The following is a 12,072-nucleotide window of genomic DNA, read 5'->3' as shown; positions in this document are numbered from 1 at the left end:
TTTTTTTAGTTTTTATTAGATAAATTTTGTAACAAAAAAGTTAATTGAAATAGAAATAATAAAATAATTTATATTTGATGAGTTTTGATTTACTTGAAATCAATTTGTGCGCTTTCTTTTAATTAGAGATAATTAGATTAAATTTTATTTTATTTAATTCAAATAAGAGTAAAGTTTTTGATGCTAACTTCAACTATGATATATATGTATAATATTTTTTATTATTTATTTAATTATATATTTATATATGTATTTTATTAAAAATATTATTTAATACTTTAATTTAATAAATTTATGTGTCACCCCATTTGACTTATTTTTTTAGTTATTTTTTCATTAAAATTAATTTATTAAATAAATTTTATAAAGAAAAAAAAGTCATTAAATGTAGGGATGATAAAATAATCTATATTCAATAAATTTCAATTCGTCAAGATCCAATTGATATTATTTTTTTAAAGATAAAGATTAAGTTAAATTGTATTTTTTTTGAACAATTTAAATCCAGTCGAGATCGAATTTGAGATAGTTTGCTTTAACCGTCATTTGAATAAATAAACAAAATATTTTATTATTTATTAAATTTATATTTTTATATATATTATATTAATAAAAATATTAGTTAATATCTTAATTTAATAAAAATTAATTTATATATAATTAAATTATAATTTATGTTAAAAAATAAATTCGTTTACATTTGTCTATATATTTTCATCGACTAAAATTTGATATAAAAATTTTACTTCTCTTATATTTAAAATATAATTTTAAAAAATAAAAAAATTCTACAATAAAACTCGAGTCTAATTCTAATAATAAATAAATAACAAAAATATAAAAAAATATATAGAAACTAACAAAATGTCTTAATTCATCTTTTACCTCTCTCAGCGTCACCTATTTCTACTAAATTCTTTATTTTTTTAAAAAGAAAATTTTTTTTTAAAAAAAAAAAAAAACCTCTTTCTTATGGTCATTTATTCCGTTCCTCCAAAACCCTTTCTTTTCCTTTGTCTCTTTCTTTTATTTTTTATTATTTGATAATAAATATTATTTGATATATTTATTATCTATTTAATTTTTAAAAAAAAGAAAAAAAAATCCAAGGAAACTCAATCTGCATTCTCAATTTATTTCCATTTCTAGACAATTCATTTTTTTCCAAATGGGAATCTGTTGACTATAAAAAATATATTTTTTTCTCTAAAGCTCTCAACTTTCTTGCTCTATGGTGAGAAAGAAGATACGAAGAGAATAAATTTACAAAGGCAAATTCCCATTTCTTCTGATCATTAGTTTGTTTTCCTTCTGTGGAGTGTTTGTGGTTTTGATTCTATGGCTGCAGTTGCTGACAAGTCAGGTGAGGCAGCAGCAGCAGCAGCAGCTGCTGCTAATAACAACAATATGGTGGTGGAAACAGCCAAATCAGAATCAAAGGAATTCAATGTGCAAAAGCTGGTTGATATGTTCACAAAGTTGAATCCTTTGGCAAAAGAATTTTTCCCATCATCTTATCATCATAATCAGACCAAAAATGGTGATTTTAATCAGATTCCTGTTAATAAGCAAGGGAATGAGAATTACTCCGATAGAAGGGTATTTCCTTTTCACTGATCATTTACATTTTTCTAATTGCATTATTTCTTATTTTTATGTTTTGAATGATGGTGTTTGCTAGTTTATAGTTTTATTTGTTTTTTGGGTTGTTTTTGTCTTGTGGGAAAATGGTCTTTTTTCTGAGATTTTTGGGTTATTGGTGGATATGATTTTGATTGCAATTGCATAGCTAAATTGGGGTTTTAGGATTTGCTTTGTTTTCTAATCCTAATGGATTTAAATTGGCAATTTGATTCCTGTGTCCTTGCTTATTCAATTCTGCATTTTGAACTAGTCTCTGATTTTTTTCCCCTTTGGATTGGTAAAGTGTTGTGTTTTGCTGGCCTAGTTATTGTCTAATTACTAATTTGATTGACTTGTTGGAACTTTGATGTAATTGGAGTTAGCTTTTCTTCCTCAACATATCATATGTTGGATAAGGTTATGCTGAATATTGAAAAGTGATGGTCTTGTGTTTGTTCTTTTTTCTTTCCCTTGGTTAAATTTGGTAAATCGTTATAGTTGTGTTTTTCAGAGAAGAAATAACTACAACCAGTGTAGAAGAAAGTTTAAAGCTTTTCGAGCTCAAAGAGACAATAGTGTTAGCCGAACAGTATATGTTTCCGATATTGATCAGACTGTAAGTTTGAAAACAGCACCATTGAGTGATTTTTTATTGTTTCATTCTGATTTGGTGAAGTCACTTGTGAAAATCATTTCTTTCTTTGTTTTAGATTACTGAAGAGCGACTTGCAGGCTTATTTAGTAATTGTGGACGAGTAAGTTAAAAATGCTGGGTTTAAAGCTTTTGCTGTAATTTTGCTTGCTCCTGGCTAATGCTACATCTTGCACTTCATTCCTTCTCTCATAAGACATGTAGAATAATTTACAATAATGTCCTAGCTTTATCATTTCTGTCTATAGAGTTGTGTGTGTGTCATAGGTGCAAAAAACTCCAAGTTTGCCATTTGTGTATCTTGTTAAAGTATTGTTCTTTATTTCATCTTTTGGCTCTTCATTTAGAGGCCCCTTAAAATGCCAAAAGAACTTTCAAATTTGATTTTGTGGGTTTAGTATCTCCTTTCTCCTTGAGAAAAAGAAAAGGATGTTGAGGCTTTGGTTGATACTACTTGATAGGGTTGCTTTCCACTTGATAGCTTATGTGGCAGATTGCTGTATATATGACATTTCTAAAGTGGTTCGGGAATTATTATTGAAGGTTGTTGATTGCCGAGTTTGTGGTGATCCACATTCAGTTCTTCGCTTCGCATTTGTGGAATTTGCAGATGAAGGTAAGCAGCTGCTATGGATCGAACTTAAACTTTTCTTTTATAAATCGATGTACATTTATTCATATGTTACATTTCATATGAACTTTGTTTCCACAGAAGGTGCAAGAGCTGCTTTGAACCTTGGTGGGACAAGGCTAGGGTTTTATCCAGTTACAGTCTTGCCTTCAAAAACTGCCATCCTTCCTGTGAACCCTAAATTTCTCCCTAGGGTACGGATGAATAACTTTCTGACTCTTAACTGTCTCAGTTTTGCGTAAGACTTCACTTTATCCTATGCTGTTTCACCATTGCTAAGTGGCTCTTGGAGTTTCTCTCTATATTTTTCTTTCTAGCCTCAATGTTGATAATCAAAATAACTACAATTTCAGTCAGAAGATGAAAGGGAAATGTGTTTCAGGACTGTTTATTGTACAAATATTGACAAGAAGGTAACCCCCTTGTTTGCTCTCATGAATGTTTGAGTTCCGGACTTCTATCACTTCTGTAATTGGTTATCATCTCTTCCACAAGCATATACACTATTAATATAACTTAATCGATCTAATCCTCATGAGCATTTTCACTTTGACTGAAGGTTTCTCAAGCTGATGTGAAGAATTTCTTTGAATCAGCTTGTGGTGAGGTTAGTGCAGTATCCATACTATGCACACCTTTTTCTAATGGTTTTTGACAAGATTAAAGGTAGAGAGCATTTGAAGGTTGACATCATTTTCTTTTAATTCGCAGGTCACTCACTTGAGGCTCTTAGGGGATCATGTGCATTCAACCCGTATTGCTTTTGTTGAATTTGCCATGGTAAGTTCATGTTTACAGGATTGATGTTGAAAAATATTTGGATCAGAAGTGTTTCAAATATGTTTATAATGTTTTGAAAACTATGTTTCTGGGTCTGATTCTAAATATTTTACTTTTTCAAGTTGTTAAAATTATTTATAATATGTCATCTGCGTCTGTTTGCAAACTTTTTGTGCAATTGTAGCCACTCCAATTTTTCCCCGTATGCTTTAAATCATTTGATATGTTTGACTAAAATCAGCCTTCATTCACAATTTCTTTCTAATTTTTGAACATATTTGCAATTCCTTCGTAGTGTTTTTTTTTTTTTATTTTAATTCCTCACCACTGCTCTCTCTCTCAAAACAGCTGCTGCCCATTTCCCAAATTATTGCCAAATTTTCCTTCTATTAGCGACCTTCTTTGAGCGAAAACTTCACCTCTTATGAAGAAATTTACATTAGAAACATTACATCTCATAAATCCAAAAAAATATGTCTATTAATATTTAATCATTTATCAAAATCAAATCATCAAAAAAATTTTGAAAAATTTTATATTAGAAGTGACATGTGAAACTTATTTGAAAAAAGAGATGACTTTAAAAAAACTATAGGAAAATTTTGATGTGGTTAGGTTTGTTTAACTAGGTTTTTAATATTAATAAAAGGATGGATATACTAGTCTTTTTATAAAAAAAAATAATAATAAATTTTCCTTTCCTTAGCTTTTTTCCCAAATTTGGGTATTAAAAAAATGAGGATTACAAGGGAAACCAAAGGTTATTGAGTTTTTAACTTTTTTCTTTTCTTTAAATTAAAAGTTTATTCAAACAAAGGAAAGATTTTTTTTATTTTTATTACTTTCTTTTATTTTTTTTTTTCTTTCCTTTCCTTCCCCTCAATCCAAACATAATGTAAATTTTGATTCAAATTCTATTTTGATTCTTAAACTTTAAAAAACTTTAGTTTTAACATAATATTTTAAAATGATATAGAATTTTTATTTAATTTCTTAATTCGATATAAAAATTTTTTACTTATTTTTTTAAAATGATTTGTAATTTTAACAAAATTATTTTGAAAATTTCTACGTAATTTTAATTTTTTTAAAATTTATTTTGTATTAAAAATATTATTTTATTAATAAATCATATCATAATAAAAATTTAAAAATTATTTTAAATTATAATATTTATAAATTATATTTGAAATATATAAAAAAATTAATTGTTTTGAATTATTTTTATCTTTTGCTTATTTATTTTTTATAAAATATATTTGAAAAAAGAAAATAAAAAATATTTAATATTTTAAAAAATATATTTTACGAATAAAAAATAATATTTTATTATGATTTATGAATAAAATAATCGTTTTAATAGAAAATAATTTTTTTGTTTTTAAAATGATATTGAATTTTTCAAAGAATTTTGAATTTTTAACTTAATTTTAATTTTTAAAAACTATTTTCTATTAAAAAATAACTAATAAATTATATTATAAAAAATATAAAAATTTATAAAATATATATGAAATATATAAAATTTTGAGATAATTTCATCTTTGGTCCCTAAAATTTTAAAAAATTCTATTTCGATTTTTCATCTATCACAGGAGATGCTAATTGATATTATCACGTGATGCTAGTTAACATTTGCGATTAATTTAGACTGTTTCATAAACAGAATGACTGAAACAATATAACTCTGGACAATTAAGGATCCAATTAGAATGGTTTAAAGTTTGGATACTAACATAGAATTTGGATCAAAATTTGAGGACTGTGGATGCTATTACCTACAAGATCCTGAGATTAGCTGTTGCTTGAAGTCTTGTTACATGTTGAAATGTCTTCACTGCTAACCTTTCCTTCTTAGCCTGTGCTGCGAATCATAGATTAACCTATTAGTCTATCGAATTATGATCTATTCATCTGTTTTTGGTAAATCTATTTCGGGTTTTAATCCCTTTATCTGATTGCAGTTGGCATTGAGCATCAGTAATGATATCAAGATTAGATGGTTAGGTCTCCCTACTGAAAATATTGTAATAGTAATATTGGTACTACCTTTAATGTCAAATGCTTTTAGATTTCTACATTTTGCTTTGTTGGATGGAGTCATGTCACTGTTTTGGAAAATGCACACCTCTTGAGTGTTTTCAATGATTGTATCTCTGGGTTAAGTTTCATAATCTATAAATGTTATATAGGTCTTCAAGTTTCTTAAGTTTTGCTCCTTGACTCAAGACTAATAATTTTCCCCTTTATGGACAGGCGGAAAGTGCCATAATTGCACTAAATTGTAGTGGGACGGCGCTAGGAACCCAGCCCGTCAGGTGTGTTCCTGAATTGTTTCCATGCTTGTCAATTTGTCATCTATTAAGCTAATGCTTTTATATTTCAATCTAACAGGGTAAGTCCTTCAAAGACACCTGTGAGGCCACAAGTTCCCCGTTAAACATTGCATTAACTGATCAACGAAGCCTTTTAAGATCCATGGATGGAATTGAGTGACTTCCCAATGGAGAGAAACTTTGTTGTGTTGAAGGGATGGTGAAACATTGTTTCATAATTTCCATCTTTTCTGTAGCAACAGTTGCACTTTTTTATCTTTGACTGAAGATATGGTGACCATGCTTCGGATTGAAACTTGATCTTGAAAACCTTTTTACCTTATTCCATCCCTTTGTTTTGACAATGTCATGTTGAGTTTTGCTGCAAGTTTCCATGTATTTCTAATAATGACTATAAGCATGCTCATGCTGAGCGAGGAACCAAAGATATAGTACCACCACGTTGTTTTTCATTAGGTGGTGATACCTGTCTAGTTAGCCAGATTAATTTTCCCCACTACTTTTTTTTCCCTTCTTTTTTGTCAATTTAAACTATAAAACCAATTTTTTATGTACAAACTATCAATTCTAAAACAGTAATGTACAATTTTTTTTAATTAAAAAAGGGGAAAGAGAGAAAGCTAGATGCTATATTCAATAAAAATTTGGAACCGACTCTGAGTCAAGTGGAGAGTGACTAGCAGACTAGTCATGAAGCAGGAATTTGGAAGCGGAAATGCTGCAAGAGTACTGCTAAAAGCAAGGGGGAGGATTTTGTCGGCCATAGACACGGCCATTGACGTATGAGCACCAAGATTTTAAAGGTCCTTCACGTCCAAGATTAGCCAAATTGATGTCCTTCATCACTATGTTTTTGCATGGGAAGTTTTTGCTGCATTGCATAGAAACTGCAATTTGTGAACTTGATGTGCCCCATATATTTCTGTATGTGACATCTTCAATTTGGACATGGGAGGCTGTCTGCAAACCAAGACCAGCATTAATTCATGAAATTTTGATGCAAAATTATATAGTAATCAAGCGAAAGTGCTAAACTTTTAATTAATTTCTATGACCATAATTCAATCCTTGATAATCTCAAATATATATATGTAAGGAAACATTTTTCATTAGAATTAAATCTATTTTAATTACCCGCTGATTGCATGGCGTATGTGGGCAATATGTCTGATCAACAATGATTGGATTGCGAACTTTGTCCATGAAAATGTCTTCAAATATGAAATTGGAAGCAGTGCTTCTCCAGGGAGATTCCCAGGTCTTTATTCTAACACCATTGTCTGTTCCACTGAAAGTACAACGCCTTACAACCAAGCCCTTCACATTGTCTTCACCCCGGAACTTGCCAAGGCTTCCTACGCTGATTCCATGTCCAGGGCCACAATAAACGTAGGAGATGTCGATGTTTGTGCTTCCGGAGAGGATGGCAATGCAATCATCGCCGGTGCTTATTTTAGAGCTCGAAATTCGGATGTCAGTCGAGCTTCCTATCTTGATTCCATCTGTGTTGGGGCTGTCAGCTGGAGCTGATAATTCAATTTTTGATACATTTACCTTCTTGCATGCGAACAAAGTGATATGAGCATTTTTGCTGTTGACTGATCTTATGTACTTAATCCTAGAATTTGTCACAAAGTCGAATCTTATTGACTGAAATTATCATGCCACCAGAAAGTTAGATATCCATTTTTCTATAAACAAAAAAAAATTAAGAAGAAATCTCAACAATTAACCATTGATATAGAAAAGAAATAAACTAAAAATTATACTCACAATAGGAAGAGACTTGCAATTAGTGTTCTTGTCACAATCATTGAAAGGCCAAGCAGAGGCTCCTTGACCATCCAATGTTCCACCTCCTTTCACTATCAACTTATTTACATATCGAAAAGCTATCCATTTCTCTGTACCAAAAGAAGGTCCTGTTGGAGCCATTAAATCTCCAGTCATCAAAAACGTTATTGGACCTTTGCATGGACCTGAAAATTCCACTGTTCCCAACATGTAAACTCCTTTAGGGATATAAACCGTCGCAATTCCTTTCTGATTGCAAGCTTCGTTCCATGCTTTCAAAAAAGCCTAATAAATATACATACACACATAAAAATATCACTCACAGAAAGTAAATATGAAGAAATGGCGAAAGATCACATAAAAATGTACATTGCAAAAACCAAACATTGGTACTTGCCTTTCTGTTGTCTGTTCGGCCATCGGTAATAGCACCATAATTTCTTACATTGAAAATCTTGGCATTATGAGCTCTGGGAAAGGATACCAATAGAGATAATAATGCGCAGAAAACTCTAGCAAAACCAAGCTTCAGAGCCATCTCTGGTAATATTCCCACGTTTGTTTAATTTTGGTGTTCTAAAAACAACATTGGGTCCAATTTAAATGTGGTCATATATTTGGGGTTGACAAACGAATTTTCTAAATAAGTTTTTAATTTTTTTCCAAATTCTGGGGCAAATGGTTCTTGGATTTCTTGGTAAGTTTTGATCATCTTTCTTGTTTGAAGGATGTCACTGATTTCTTTCCAATTTTTACATAGAAAGTTTTAAAGGATCTTAAATCAACATGATTCTAAAAGGCCCTTTTATGGTTACTTCTTAATTTTCTTGATATTTAAAATCAAAGCCTTTAATCAGTTAAACAAAGGTTAAGTCATAAACATCCCTCTTGCACATTTAGTGGCGTGAATTGTTTTTTTTTTTTTTTTAAATAAATACTTTATATTTGGTCCCTTAATTTTTATTTTTAAAATCAATTTATTTTAACACATGATTCTACTTTAGATCATTTTTAAATTGTTAAATTTACTAAATGTTTATTTTGAACATTAACAAAGATTAATTGAATCGGTAAAAAAAAAATATTTTATTAATAAGATTTAAATTTAATTCTTGTCATCAGTAATTATATGAATGTAAATTCAATTTAAATTTTAAATAAAACCTATGGTATAGTTAAATTTCTCCAATCTTTTAGAATATGGCTTTGGTGTAATATTATTTCATCTATTTTTTTGCCAAGAAAAAAAATTAAATGCCCAATGTTCTTTTGCTTTATATAATTTTAATATATTTCTTTATGATTACTGAAATATCAAATTTCTTTTCTTTTTTTTTTTTTTTGATAAGGCAGCTTTGAATCCATAATTAACCTTTGTATGTAATCTACCTTGTTCCTCGCAAATTTTTTTTTGTATATTTCTCTTTCTATTAAAAAAAAAACGTCACATGATTATCATGAATTATTACAAATTGCCCTAAATTATTGGACGCCAAACGCCTATTTACCTAAAATAACGTTGGTATCTTGATCCATTATTAATTAGTAGTTTTAAACTTATGCAAAACACGTGCGATTCATAAAGGTATATATATAAATATATATATATATATAATTCATATTATTAGATAAGATTATATATTTATTAACAACTCAAAATTTATATATTTACAGTCATGCAATGTCGAACCTAACAAAACAAAATATAGGATTAAATATAAAAATGACCTATGAATTAGATACTTTTTATTAATATGATATCTATAAAAATAAAATTTTTAATTTGATATTTTAAGTTTGATTTTGTTATCAATTAATATCTTGAACTAATGTTATTAGTCTAAAATATTGACATATTACAAATATGTAATAAAATCTTGATATATGTCAAAATTTTCATTAAATGCCACATTATCATCAACATAAAAAATTTTCAAAAAAATTTAAATAACTTCTAAAAAACTTTTAAAAAATACTAAAAATTTTTTAAAATTCTAAAAAATATTTTTAAATTTCTAAATTTTTTAATTTTTAAAATTATGCAAAATTAAAAATGAATTTGAAAATGTTCATAAAAATTCTAAAAAATTCTAAAAACTATTTTTAAAATTTTTTAAAATTCTAAAGATTTTAAAAAATTCTAAAAAATTTTTAATGATTTTTAAAATTTATAAAAAAATAACAAATATAAAATATTTTTAAAAATTATAAAAATTGTAATAATTTGAAATTTTCATAAAAATATAAAAAAATTAATAAATAATCCAAAAAATTCAAAAAGATGAAAATTTTTTAAAAAAAGTTAATTTTTTTAAAATTTAAAAAATTGCAAAAACCTAAGAAACTGAAAATTAAAAAAATAATTTTTTTAAATTTTAAAATTATAAAATTATAAATTTTTTTGAAAAAAAATGTGAAAAGTTTTAAAATAAAATTTAAAATTTTTTAAAAAATTTTAAAATTTTTAAAATTTTTTGAAAAATTAAATAATTTCTAAAATCTAAAACATTCCAAGAAATTAAAAAATTTTGAAAAATAAAAATTGAAATATTGAAGTATTAAATAAAAATCCAAAAAAATTCAAAAAAATTTTGAAAAATTAAAAACTATAAAAAAAATTAAAATTTTAAGATTCAAAAATGAAAACTTTTCAGACTTTTTTTAAAGATTTTTTTTACAGTTTTTTTTTTTAAATTTTTAGATTATTTCAAAAAATTTAGACTTTTTATTTTAAATATTTTTAAGTTTTGTATTTTTTTTCATTTTAAGAAATTTATATTTTTCTTAAAATTTTCATTTTTTTTAAATTGTTTCAAATTTTTTTTGAAATTTTTGAAATTTTTATTAAAATTTTGAGATTTTTTTGAATTTTTAAAGTTTCCTTCATTTTTTTAAAAATAATTCATTTTCGTAACTTTTTATAATTTTTAAAATATTTTAGATTTTTTTAAAAAAAATTAGAATTTTTTTTAAAATTTCCTTTTAATGCTAATGTGATATTGATTATGTAGGGTTAATTGAACATTTTAATGCGTATCAGTATCTTATTAAATATTCATATCACGTCAATAAGTTGACTAACAACGTTAGTCTTAAATAACAAAGTGAATGATGAAATGAAAGTTAGAATACTAAACTGATAATTTTATTTTTTTAGGAATTGACAGAAAGTATATAATACCATTTTTATATTTAACCTAAAACATAATATTTGCTTTAAACATAACATAAACCTTAAGCACTTTAACATATTAAATGAAATTAAAAGTAAAATATCAAAACAAACATTCAATACTTTATATTCAAGTTGGACAAAAAATAATTAATATATATATATGTATGGAGGGATAAGCTCTAAAACAAAAAAAAATTATATTAGAAGTATTGCAAATGTGAAAAAAAAAAAAAAAAAAAACGATTAAATTCCAAAATAATTTTTTATTTGAGACATTCTTTTTCTAAATTAAGAATATGAGCAAATCAATCCCAACTCATGTGCTAGAAACATTTTGATAGTTGCACAACTTCGTATTATTATTATTTTTCGTTGAACCCTATTAGATAATATTTATAGTGTTGAATAGCGAACAAAAAATAATAAATAAAATTAATTAAGAGAGATATAAGCTATTAAAAATGAATGTGATTACTTTAAGTAAAATCAAATTAAATTACAAATCAAAATTAATTAAGGGAGATTTAATCTATTAAAAGTAAATGTAATTAATTTGGTTAGAATCAAATTAATTAAGAACTAAAATTGATTCAGAAAGAAATTTAAATTATTAATATAAATGTAATTAATTTGATCAAAATCAAATTAAATTAACGAAGATATTAAGTAATGAATACATGATAATTAGTTAAGGTTATTCACCATGTCAAAAAATTATATTATCCGCATAGGATAATTATTTTTTTTGCCAAAACTTTGGTTTTTATATATTTATATAAGATTAAAAATAAATGTAATTAATTTAATCAAAATCAAATCAAATTAAGAATTAAAATTAATTGACAGAAATTTAATTTACTAAAGTAAATTTAATTAATTTGATTAAAATTAATTGAGAGAGAAATTTAAGCTATTCAATATAAATACAGTTAATTTGGTTAAATCAAATTAAATTAAATTAAAGACATTAAGTAGTGGATACATAGAAAAAAATCATGCATAAACCCAGCAAGAGGGCAGAAAAGGAATCAGAGATGATTTGGAAACGACTGATAATTAATATTAAGTAACGTATTTTTAT

The 12,072-nt window shown here is 26.2% G+C and overlaps 2 protein-coding genes across 4 annotated transcripts; one reads left to right on the top strand and one right to left on the bottom strand.

The window, feature by feature from the left end:
• Positions 1–1,166: 1,166 nt before the first annotated feature.
• Positions 1,167–6,366, top strand: LOC111287380 (polyadenylate-binding protein-interacting protein 9-like). 3 transcript variants are annotated; one of them, XM_022877899.2, is made up of 10 exons: positions 1,167–1,599; positions 2,135–2,239; positions 2,334–2,378; positions 2,819–2,891; positions 2,988–3,100; positions 3,260–3,319; positions 3,466–3,513; positions 3,618–3,686; positions 5,943–6,004; positions 6,081–6,366. In XM_022877899.2, exons 1-10 carry the CDS (start codon positions 1,339–1,341, stop codon positions 6,124–6,126), a joined length of 882 nt encoding a protein of 293 aa, XP_022733634.1. In that variant the 5' UTR covers positions 1,167–1,338; the 3' UTR covers positions 6,127–6,366. The 3 variants fall into 3 exon arrangements, 2 of the variants coding, with proteins under 2 accessions (XP_022733634.1, XP_022733635.1); XR_002689979.2 differs by having other exon boundaries at positions 1,212–1,599; positions 2,988–3,144; XM_022877900.2 differs by lacking the exon at positions 2,334–2,378.
• A 388-nt stretch (positions 6,367–6,754) lies between these two features.
• Positions 6,755–8,354, bottom strand: LOC111288793 (exopolygalacturonase-like). The gene is made up of 4 exons (XM_022879769.2): positions 8,214–8,354; positions 7,796–8,101; positions 7,157–7,672; positions 6,755–6,982 (listed from the first exon to the last, which is right to left on the bottom strand). Exons 1-4 carry the CDS (start codon positions 8,352–8,354, stop codon positions 6,755–6,757), a joined length of 1,191 nt encoding a protein of 396 aa, XP_022735504.2.
• Positions 8,355–12,072: the final 3,718 nt, after the last annotated feature.

Source organism: Durio zibethinus, chromosome 4 (genome assembly GCF_047325235.1).
Source record: "Durio zibethinus cultivar Kanyao isolate XHJ-2024 chromosome 4, ASM4732523v1, whole genome shotgun sequence".
NCBI classification, from domain to species: Eukaryota; Viridiplantae; Streptophyta; class Magnoliopsida; order Malvales; family Malvaceae; genus Durio; species Durio zibethinus.
The sequence above is the reverse complement of the archived record's forward strand: the minus strand, read 5'-3'. Positions and strand labels throughout refer to the sequence as shown.

Bases quoted from the DNA above. Each gene is read 5' to 3' on its own strand.
- LOC111287380 (XM_022877899.2), top strand. From the start codon at position 1,339: ATGGCTGCAGTTGCTGACAAGTCAGGTGAGGCAGCAGCAGCAGCAGCA. The intron at 3,101-3,259 runs GTACGGATGAAT...CTACAATTTCAG, and splicing joins ACCCTAAATTTCTCCCTAGG to TCAGAAGATGAAAGGGAAAT. The intron at 3,687-5,942 runs GTAAGTTCATGT...CTTTATGGACAG, and splicing joins CTTTTGTTGAATTTGCCATG to GCGGAAAGTGCCATAATTGC.
- LOC111288793 (XM_022879769.2), bottom strand. From the start codon at position 8,354: ATGGCTCTGAAGCTTGGTTTTGCTAGAGTTTTCTGCGCATTATTATCT. The intron at 8,102-8,213 runs GCAAGTACCAAT...TATATTTATTAG, and splicing joins GCCGAACAGACAACAGAAAG to GCTTTTTTGAAAGCATGGAA. The intron at 6,983-7,156 runs GTAATTAAAATA...CTTGGTTTGCAG, and splicing joins ATACGCCATGCAATCAGCGG to ACAGCCTCCCATGTCCAAAT.